This window comes from Corylus avellana, chromosome ca10 (genome assembly GCF_901000735.1).
Source record: "Corylus avellana chromosome ca10, CavTom2PMs-1.0".
Taxonomy (NCBI): Eukaryota; Viridiplantae; Streptophyta; class Magnoliopsida; order Fagales; family Betulaceae; genus Corylus; species Corylus avellana.
This window is the reverse complement of record NC_081550.1, coordinates 15,105,551-15,117,188: the sequence shown is the minus strand read 5'-3', so window position 1 is coordinate 15,117,188 and position 11,638 is coordinate 15,105,551. Positions and strand designations below refer to the sequence as shown.

At 35.1% G+C, this 11,638-nt stretch overlaps 1 protein-coding gene across 1 annotated transcript; it reads left to right on the top strand.

Moving 5' to 3' along the window:
- Window positions 1-2,948: 2,948 nt before the first annotated feature.
- Window positions 2,949-6,033, top strand: LOC132163403 (senescence-associated protein 13-like). Its single transcript, XM_059573686.1, has 5 exons — window positions 2,949-3,162; window positions 3,919-4,126; window positions 4,719-4,938; window positions 5,063-5,169; window positions 5,666-6,033. The coding sequence occupies exons 1-5, from the start codon at window positions 3,080-3,082 to the stop codon at window positions 5,840-5,842; spliced, it is 795 nt and encodes a 264-aa protein (XP_059429669.1). The 5' UTR covers window positions 2,949-3,079; the 3' UTR covers window positions 5,843-6,033.
- The last annotated feature ends 5,605 nt before the right edge of the window (window positions 6,034-11,638 follow it).

Below are 11,638 nucleotides of genomic sequence, written 5' to 3'. Positions count from 1 at the left end.
AAAAGTGCTTTGTTAGTTGTCGGATATGTAGATGCAGATTATGCAGGGGATTTGGATGACAGGAGGTCGACCACGGGTTATGTGTTCACTCTTGCAAAATGACCCATATGTTGGAGATCTATGATCTAGTCCATGGTTGCGATGTCCACGACAGAGGCGGAGTACATGGCGGCGGCTGAGGCTGTAAAGGAAGCTTTGTGGCTTATAGATTTAGTCAGGGAGCTAGGTATTCAGCAATGTGGAGTTCCGTTGTATTGTGACAGTTAGAGTGCCATTTACTTGGCAAAGAACTAGGTGTATCATGCGAAAACCAAGCACATTGATGTGAGGTTTAACAAGATTAGGAAATTGGTTACTACAGGTGAATTGTTACTTGAAAAGATTCACACTTTTAAGAATGCAACGGACATGTTGACGAAGCCTGTTATTGCAGACAAGTTCAAGCATTGTTTGGATTTGACAAATGTCTTCAGTTGCTAGAAACAAGAGGAGAAGAGGTGGCATCCCCAAACTTATCAATTCCAGGTGGAGGCCCAATACTTGATTATCTTCAAAGAGGTGAATACTCGTCAAGGTGGAGATTGTTGGAACAAGTGGCTCATATTCTACTACTAGCCCATTGGATGTAATTAGTTTATGTGGGCCTGGGGACAAATAAGTTGTTGGGGGTATTTTAGGGTTTTCCAAAATACTTACAATTAGGGTTTTCCTATAAATATGTTATGTTGTAACCCTAAATTATTGAATAGTGAAATATAGCCGCACTCTCTCCTATGGACGTAGGCACATTGCCGAACCACGTAAATATTTGTCTCGACTCTCTCTTGATCTCTCTCTTTTCGATTCCATATTATTCATCATTGTTGTGCACAGTAACAATACTGACTATCATCCAATTATGTTGATACTCTTGCTTGATATTCAAATTAAAAGTTTTTGTTTGACTAGGGGTCAACAATGGCAGCTATCTAGATGCATGGACGAAATTAATCAACCTACAAGATGCAAACAAGTAATTGTTCTTTCGTTTTCAAGCTAATTTTGTTTTAATGTAGATAATATATTTGTCAAAAAAGGGTGCTTGAAACTTCAATAGGAAACGTACCTCTTCAGCAGGAACTTTCTTTTGATTTTTTCTAAGTTTAGGGAATGAAACTACTTTTTGCTTCTCTAAGAAAATATATTTCACAATAGATTCTCTTACTTTTTCATATACCATTAAAACATTATTTCTTTACAAAGTACAAGTTCCTTAACTACCCTCACTTTTTTCACAAAATTCCAACATAATCTCCAATTAAATACAAAAAGATAAAAGAAGAGAGAGGAAAGAGAAATGTTAATATTAAAATAATGTATAGAGAACCACTTTTGATTCCCTACATATTGAGAAACACTGTAGCAACCATTGAGGATGATTAAATGTAAAAAATCTGATGTAAATAAATTTTTATGATTTTTTTGAAATTTTTTCTAAACATAAAAAAAGGAAATGACATACAAGACATACGTTGCTAGTGCACTACTTTCTTTCTAATCGAATAGAAGTGTCAACGACCCACAACTTGTAACAATTCCAGCCACATGTGAAAGAAAAATCTGGCGGCCTGGATCTTTGAACCTTTATACCTAATATCAACCAATTTATAATTATTTATTTGTTGTGTCAAAATGAAAGATACGTTTGTATGAAACATGCATGAATTTTCAGACCATATAATTAAAGAACTTTCGTTGATACTGACGTGCATGGCCCCGCCAAACTACAAATATCTCCCCCGAACGCTATGATCATCATATAATTAACCTGCTTAATTGAGAAGCTATATACAAAATTTAGTGATAATCATTGTAGTGCATGCAATATGGGTGAGGTGGATTATCGTGGCAAAGTTGGTAGATGGTCTCTTGAGGGCCTGTAAGCTCTCTCATGAAGCTTCATGATGATTCCTTTGTCTTATTCTCGAGGGAAATTTGAGAGTAAGATGTACTAAGAAATAATTACCAGTTAATTATTTTTTAGGGCGTTACACCTCCTGGCTCCCACCCTTCTTGACTACCCAGATCGTGTTGCTTGTCTCTGCTTAAGCTTAACGTGTTTCCTAATGTCCTCGATCATTCAAAACAACATCCATGAAAGGAAAAAAATACAAAATCACGAGATGCGCCACTTTTCATATGAGTCTCCTTGACCTTCAGCACTTGCTTTGAAGGATTGTTTGGGAACGTCCTCCATCTTTCTTTTTTCTAGATTTTCTTCATTTGTTAAACTTAATACTTTTCAAAAGGACTTCTTCTATACATCTGCACACTTGACACCACTTCGATCTCTCTTCTTTCCTAATAAAACTATTATTTACTTATGCAAAAAACAGTGACCTAATTTATAAGAATGTTTTTTTTTTTTTCCTAATATGACATATTAGTGAAAATAATTTTAAGTATTTTAGTACTGTTTTATGAAATGAATTATATGTTAAATCTTTTTACTTTTCAACAAAAAAAAAGAGCAAAAAGCAATCCTAAAAAACATTAGCAAACCAGCCCGTTGAACCCGCTTGCCAATCAGAGACGAAAAATCCCTATAAAAGATAAAGATACAAGTACACAAACTCTCTCATCTTTCTTGCTTTCATTATGTTCAAACACCTTATCAAATTCACTTTTGGTAGTTTCCACCGTCATCCCACGATGAGCTACTTTGACCTTTGGTCTTTTCTGTAAGCCGCCTACAACAGACATTTGACGTGTGTGAGCACTGTATCAAAACAAAATAAAAAATAAAAAAATCACTTTTTAGCTAAAATCTTAACTAGTGAAAGCCGGGTGTCAATGTTTGATTCTTTTGGCCTTAACGTTGAAATACGGATATTCAGATTCTTATCCAATGGATAGAGGAAACCATGTGTTGACAGGAAGTGTTGGCATTTGCCAAGTTATATTGCCTGGGGGAAACTGACAAAGACACTTTGGTTTTACATAAGCATCTTATGTTCTGCCAACCAACAACGTTATATATATAATCCATAGATTGGGAGAAGTACAAGTTAAAGTAACAAAAGAGCCAAAGAGGGATCAAATGGCTGCAATTGGTAGCAGAGAAAGCAGGTGGTCTCTTCAGGGAATGACAGCTCTTGTTACTGGTGGAACTAAAGGAATCGGGTTCTCTTCTCTCTCTCTCTCTCTCTGCCTACTACTCTTTTTCTGGTTTCTGTTTTCTGCTTCAAAAATCATTCTAATTACTGCAGATTTCTAAAAGATAATTAAATAAACAAATAAATAAATACCCATCTAAAGCGACATCTTATTTTTATTGCAAATCTGTTTAGAAGTTAATTCTACATGTATGACCATATTTAGTTAGAGCATCGGTTGGTTTGTTTCATTGAACTCTTTTGCTCTTTGGGATTTGGATTTTATGGCTAAAAAAACTGTTTTGGGATTCAACCCTTTATTTATTCATTTTCTTTTTAAAAAAATCTGGGGCAAAGAATTAAGAATCCATGGCTTGGCTTGACCTTTACCCCAAAAAATCTAATTTATTTTCTCATCAGAAAAAAAAAAGAAAAAAAAAAGGAAAATACTCTCTTGGTAATTGTTTTATGTGTAGTGTAGGAAAACATTTTGGAACTCTCTTGCTTGTTGTCATCATCATTCTACAGCTACGAAATTGTTGTTTTGTAATTAGGAAATATAACTTGTGCTTTTATTTTTGTTTTGTGAAAATTCGGTCACTATATGCTGTTTTCAGGCATGCTATTGTAGTGGAATTGGCAGGCCTAGGGGCAACCGAATTATTATCAGCTCTCTCTTTTACTGGCTTTTATTTTGAGCTTCACAAAAAGAAATTTTCTGTTTTTATGGCTTCAGCTTCATGAGTTTTGAGACAAACGGATGGATGTTTGTATGTATATATAGGTATGCGATTGTGGAGGAATTGGCAGGGCTTGGGGCGACCGTGCACACATGCTCTCGCAATCAAGGTGATTTGAATAAGTGCTTGCGTGAGTGGGAGGCAAAGGGGTTCCGAGTTACTGGTTCAGTCTGTGACCTTGTGTCTCGTCCCCAACGAGAGGAACTTATGAACACAATTTCTCATCAATTTGACGGCAAACTCAATATCCTTGTAAGTCCTTGGTTTTCTGTAGTATTCATTAAGAAAAAAAGTCATGCTATACCTAAGAGTTCTATCTTTCTTTTATCTCTCAAATGTGATGTATCTTTTAAAATTATTAGCATTAAATTTGATAATCCAATAGTAATTTTAAAAGTCACATCACATTTAATGAGATAAAAGGGAAATAAAACCAATGGTACCAACTAGTGAAAATATTTTTCAAAAAATATTTTACTCCGAAACAATGGAGCATTAGTCATACTTTGATTTCTATTCATTTCCTTAATTTATAACTTTCAAATTAGAGGAATAACTTAGTGAGTATATTCACAATAACCTTTAAAAAAAAATGCCTTATATATATATATATATATATATATATATACCAAAAATTTGTTTTTGTTTGGAATTGCAAAATATATAAACCGTCTTTTAGGATATTGACTAAAAATTAGCTCATGCATGTATTGCATCTACTATATATCATTATGATTATTGTTTATAATAATGCATATTCACTAAAAATATAACCAATAAGAGTGGTTTTAATAGAGCCAAGCGTACATATATTTAAAAAGAATTGACCAATGACTGGTTTTAGATAAATAACGTGGGGACCTCCATTACTAAACCAACCACAGAGGTGACGGCTCAAGATTTTGCATTCATCATGGCTACCAACCTTGAATCCACTTACCACCTAAGCCAACTCGCTTATCCTCTTATGAAAGAATCAAGAGGAGGAGGAAGTATTGTTCTCATTTCTTCCCTTAGTGGAATGTTGGGAATAGATGGCCTGTCGATATATGGAGCAAGTAAAGGTACATAACTTATGTATATTTATGCAATTTTATTTTCATAATTAACAGGTTATCGATATTGTAAAAATTTACATAGTGGCCTGAATAATTGAATTGCATGTTTTATATATATATACACACACAGGAGCAATAAACCAACTTACTAGAAGCTTGGCATGTGAGTGGGCACGAGACAATATTAGGACCAACTGCGTCGCACCTGGGGCGACAAAAACTCCTTTAACAGAGAATGTAAGTGCATTAATTTGTCTTAATTGTTGGCATAATCATCATTGAATATGTTTTCCACATTTCTTTCTTTCTTGTTTTATTTTCTGTACTATATTTTTCGTTTTGGATTTGTTGTTGATAAAAAGCATACCCTTTTTGGGTTTTTTAAAAATTCCTTATAACATTTTCCCTATTTGCATAGAGGGAGGGACAAAAAAAAAAAAAAAAAAAAAACCATTTTAAACCATTCAATTAAGTCTCTATTTTCGACCCTATTGTCTTCAAAATCCACCTATATATGCTCATACAGAGTTTTTTTTTTATTTAAACCATTCAATTAAGTCTCTATTTTTGACCCTATTGTCTTCAAAATCCACCTATATATGCTCATACAGAGGTTTTTTTTTTTTTTTTTTTTTGTTCCGGTGATGGTATATATTTTTGTTTTGGTTGTGTTTGTGTAAAATCCTTTAAAATCCTTGCGGTTAATTCCTAATACTATTATATATTATTACAGTTATTCGAAGGCAAAGTCTTGGAAGCTATAAATTCACGGACACCTATTGGACGACCTGGGGAGGCACAGGAGATATCACCTTTGGTAGCGTATCTCTGCCTACCTGCAGCCTCTTACATTACTGGACAGATAATCTGTGTTGATGGAGGGATGTCTGTGTACGGATTAAATCCCTAGAACAATGACAGATGATCAGATATGAAAAAATCAATCTCCTTAGTTGAAGCTGTTTTCAATAAATTTCCCGACTCCAATTGTTCCTTTTATGTCGTCTTTTTTATGTTTGTTTGTTTTAAGATCTAATTAATGCTTGTCACATGTATCGATCTCATAATATATAATAAGCTTCAGCAGAGCCTGTTTGATTTTATCTGTCTTATGGGGTTGCTGGTTTTCTATATAAAATGAAAATTTTGATTTGACACACCGTACAAAATATTTGTACTTTGGTGCTTGAAGATGTATATATTTGTGCTGCTAAACTTAATTTATGTGATTCCTTTTGTGTTGACAGACTGAAATAAATTTGTTTCCTCATGCAATCATCCTATTTATCATATATATTGTTCATCACACCGCAAGTGTCTTCTGTGAATATAAAAGAAAAAAAAAAATACAAACAAATTAAACAATTTTAACCATTCCCAAAAAATTATTCTGAACAAAATTCTCAAGCAGAGAACACATTGCAATCATAATTCATAAAGCAAATCAATCATGTAGAAAAGAATCTAAATTTATTTGGAAAACCATTTGAAGTACTTGAAGGGAAAAATTCTGAGACAATTGCTTCGAAGAAATCCACGATGATAAAATATGTTACAATATCTTATCAATTGTTTATACCCAAAAGTTGAAATCTACACTAACAATGAACATGATATAATCAATCACCTCTCTACAAATTACAATACAATTAACTTTTAGCGTCGACTATTGTATACCAATAGCGTCAACTTAAGTGGACGCTAAAAGCTGGAAAAAAAGAAAAAAAAAAAATCAAATAAAAGATCAATAGGGTTGACTCTGAAAGTCGACCCTAATACTTAAGTATTAGGGTCGACAAAGTCAACCCTAAAGAGTACGTAGAAAAATTAAAAATAAAATAAAAAAATAAGATTGATGACCAATAGCGTCGACTAAAAGTGGATGCTGAAGACCCATTATCAGGGTCGACAAAGTCGACCCTAAAGAGTAAAGAGTAGGTAGAAAAATAAAATAAAATAAAATTGATGACCAATAGCATCCACTAAAAGTGGACGCTGAAGACCCATTATTAGGGTCGACTTTGAAAGTCGACCCTAATACTTAAGTATTAGGGTTGACAAAGTCGACCCTAAAGAGTACGTAGAAAAATAAAATAAAATAAAATTGATGCCCAATAGCATCCACTAAAAGTGGACGCTGAAGACCCATTATTAGGGTCGATTTTCAAAGTCAACCCTAAAGAGTACGTAGAAAAATTAAAAAATAAATAAATAAATAAAATTGATGCCCAATAGTGTATACTAAAAGTGGACGCTGAAGACCCATTATTAGCGTCGACTTTGAAAGTCGACCTTAAAGAGTACGTAGAAAAATTAAAAAAATAAAATTAATGCCTAATAGCGTCGACTAAAAATGGACACTGAAGATCCATTATTAGGGTCGACTTTGTCGATCCTAAAGAGTAGGTAGAAAAATAAATAAAAAATAAAAAAATAAAATTGATGCCCAATAGCGTCCACTAAAATTGTGTATATATCATTGCATTCTTTAAAATTTTCAAATAAAGTGACACAATATGCACGGTTAAATATAACAAAATAAAATTTTAACCGTAAAAGTAAGGCTCTCCCTTTCACTTATTCCATATGTACAGTTGTTTCAATATATATATTTATATGTTTTTTTTTTAAAAAAAAGGAAAAATTCTTCTATTTCAATTCCATCCTCCTAAAGAAAGATTTTAATTTGTATATATTTGCCATTTGGTTAGGAGTTCCATTTGGAGGATAAAGTTTTCATTCGGACTAATTTGAAGACTTAATTCCCATTTCATAATTCATATTAAATTTTACAGATCTAATAGTGTATATATATTATATGATGAATATATTGATACCTTATGGAAAGATTTTACACTGTTAAATATAACAAAATAAAATCTAAACCGTAAAATAATTCCTCTCAGTTTTAAGTGAAAATATATTGATACCTTGCAATTCAACAACCGGCCGTGTGCAAATACGGGGTCATTCCCATAAGAAAACACAAAAGCAAGTAAAAAGAAACAAAACTAAAGACAAATAAAAAGATTAACTTAAAACATACTAAACAAAATAAAAAGGGTAAACTATGGGGTGCCTCCCATGACCGCTAAGTTTAACGTCTTCAGCCAAACGGTGGTCTTTGCTCACTGTTGTCCAGAAGATGATGCTCCTGCAGATGGTGGTGGCAACCGGCTGAGAATGGACTGCATCAATTCTTCTAAGGCGACTAGGCATTTGTCCATCAATTCTTTATTTTCCCGAGCCTCCTTTCTTTGGCCAACCAACTCTCTCCGAAGGCCCGCTATTTCTTGACTAAGTGAGCGGTTTTGTGCTTCACAAAAAATTGTCGGGGCCTCCTCCTCAGATGCCTCTGGCCCAACTATAGGTTAATCTTCGGCCATCGGCTCGGCCTCACTCTCTTCCGCACCAGATGCTGGTGCTGGAGGTACATGGGGCATGTGGGACAAGCTCTTGTTCCATTGGCGAATGCCAAATATGGGAGTAGCAGTGATTGGCTCATCAGCTACAGTAACCTTGATGCCTTTCTTCCGGAGGATGTAGGGGATTAAGTATGGGAAAGGCAACCCCCATGAATGTGTGGACTCCGCTCCTCCAACGTGCAACCCATTCCAAAATTTGTGAATTTGGTTCCAAATTATGTCGGGAATTGAGTACCAAGCATTTTTATGGAAGGTGTAGAGTGTTTGAAGAAATTGATCCTGCCTCTGACTTTTGTGCCCTAAGGGAAAAGCATTACGGTGTAATACGGAGTCCACAAACCAAAGCTGTTGAGGTAGCTTGGATCGGCTGCTGGCATTACGATGGGCATCGGCATATTGCCCTTCTCACATGTCCTCAATGATTTCCGCCACGTAGAATCTGTCCGGCTGCTCAGCAAGTTGTGCGGCTTCTGGAGGGTGCTCATGATTGCATCGAAGGGCAGCAGTAATGTCAGCCCATGTTACTTCAATAGCTTCACCTTTCACTTTCGAAGAGAGGGCAGCCACCCTGTTGCAGTCATGAGATAGGTGGGTATAGAACTCGATCACCAATTTTTTGTAGGCAGTGGGAGTGACCGGCTTGAAAAGCTTGTTGAGCCCCCGTCGCTTGAACTCGGCGACCGCCCATTGAGTCACTTCAAGATTTTGAAGGTCTTCTCGAATGGCGAAGGTGGTCTCAAATAGCAGCTCCCGCTCCTCAAAAGTGGGCAGGGGAGAAATGGCTCAGGTATCGGACCCTCGGGAGGGTGAAGCTTGAGCTCTTGGCATGATGAGCTTGATTGAGGACTTTTGACGAACACCTTGTGTGCACTAGAGATAGCCAAAATTGCAAAACAACGCAACTCCGCTCAAAACTCCCTGCAAAAACACCAAAATCCAACCACAAGAAAGCAATGTGGGTGGATGAACACCCACAATTGCAGAAATATAAGACAAAAAAAAAAGTTGGAGAAGTGATCTGCGTTGGGGTGTTGATGGGAATGGGGAACGGGGTGTAAAGTAGAGGTGGTGAAAAGTACCTGGTATGGTTGCCGGAGAAGAGAACTGTGTGGTGGCTGTGTGGTAGAGGTGGTGAAATACGGTGGAGAAGTGGTGAAAAATGGTGGAGGAGTCCCGGAGGTGGGTGCTAGCTTGGAGAAGAAAAATATGTTGGGTGTGGGGGTAAAGTGACCTAAAATAGGTCACGTGGTGTGTTGTCCGAGTGCGATCGATCGCATTCGGACAGCAGTGTGCGTGTTGTTTTTGTTACTGCGATCAATCGCACCTAAGATGCGATCAATCGCAGTAACAGAATGTTCAAAGGTATACATTCGATTACTGCGATCGATCGCACCCAAGATGCGATCGATCGCAGTAACATAATGTACAAAGGTATACATTCGATTACTGCAATCGATTGCATCCAAGATGTGATCGATCGCAGTAACAGAATGTTCAAAGGTATAAATGCGATTACTGCGATCGATCACACCCAAGATGCGATCGATTGCAGTAATAGAATGTTCAAAGGTGTAAAATTCGATTACTGCGATCGAGCGCACCCAAGGTGCGTTCGATCGCAATAACAGAATCTTCAAAGCCAAAATTCCATTACTGCGACTGATCACAACAAGTATGCGATCGATCGTACAAACATAATGTAATATATATATATATATATTTTATATTTTTTTTATTGCATAATGTACAACAACGTTGATAGTGATACAATCAAATGATAGGATCAAGTGACAATCAAAATTGAAACAATTGAAATTAAAGGTTCATTCAAACATCTGTTTGATCATAGTACATTTGTTCAATCGATCATGATAGGATCAAATGATCGATCAAACTTGAAACAATTGAAATTGAAGGTTTGATCGAATATCTAATCAATCATAATGAATTAGTTCGATTGATCGTGATAAGATCAAATGATTGAAACAATTGAAATTGAAGGTTTGATCAAATATCCGATCGATCATAATGAATTAGTTCGATTGACTGTGGTATGATCAAATGATTGAAACAATTGAAATTGAATGTTTGATCAGACATCCGATCGATCATAATGAATTAGTTCGATTGATCGTGATATGATTAAATGATCAATCAAACATCCGATCGATCCTAATGAATTAGTTCAATTGATCGCGATAGGATCAATCGTTCGATCAAACATCTGATTGATCATAATGAATTAGTTCGATTGATTGTGATAGAATCAAATGTCTGATCAATCCTACTGAATTAGTTCGATTGATCGTGATAGGATTAAATGTTCGATCAAACATCCGAGCGATCCTAATGAATTAGTTCGATTGACAATGATATGATCAATTGATAGATCAAACTAGATACAATTGAAGGTTCAATCGAACATTCAATTAAAGGTTCAATCGAACATTCAATTGAACTGTTAGCTTTTTATATTATCTTAGTGCCTCGGTTATATTGATCTTATATTATCTTTGGATTTTGTATTATTTTATAACTAATTATAAGATAAATATCAACTTAATGATCTTTATCATAAAAATTTATTAAACGCAAATTTTTAGTTAATATTATAATAATAAAAACATATTATAAGAGAAAAATTACAAATAAATAAATAAATAAAAATTAAAAAATTGGTAGTATATATATAATTTTTTTTTGGAAAAATATAAAAAAGCTACCAAAAGTGCCAGTCGTTTGCAATATAACCCCCCAATATTCAAAAGATACTAAAGTAGCATCCCGAACAACCAAATTGCATAAAAATGCACTTATTTTTAATATTCCTATAATACCCCTATTATTTTAACAAATAAATAATAAAATAATTGAAAAAAACAACGAAACAATTTTAAAAAAAAAAAATTACAAATTGCTTCATGTTTTTTTATATTTTTCTCATTTATTTGGAGGGTTTTTTTATATTTTTCTCATTTATTATTATTTTTTTAAAAAAAAAAAAATGCCACAAGTAGCCACTAATTGAGTTGCACAAAATAATTTGCCGCCATCTATTAAAAACTGGCAGGTGCTCAAATTTTCGGAGGTGATTTTTTCACCAAATCCCACGACCAGCTGCAGCTCATCTCACTCTCACTCTCACTCTCACTCTCTCTCTTTCGATCGCTCTCTCTCTCACTCAGTACTCCGGTGCAAGTTTCTCTCTCCGGCAGCTCTCTTTCCGGCCCACCTCTCTCTGCCTGCTCTCACTCCGGCACACTTAACGCTCTCCTGTAGCT

Coding starts and splice junctions, on each gene's coding strand:
- LOC132163403 (XM_059573686.1), top strand. CDS start 3,080: ATGGCTGCAATTGGTAGCAGAGAAAGCAGGTGGTCTCTTCAGGGAATG. Junction 4,127..4,718: donor ACGGCAAACTCAATATCCTT/GTAAGTCCTTGG, acceptor GACTGGTTTTAG/ATAAATAACGTGGGGACCTC. Junction 4,939..5,062: donor GATATATGGAGCAAGTAAAG/GTACATAACTTA, acceptor ATACACACACAG/GAGCAATAAACCAACTTACT.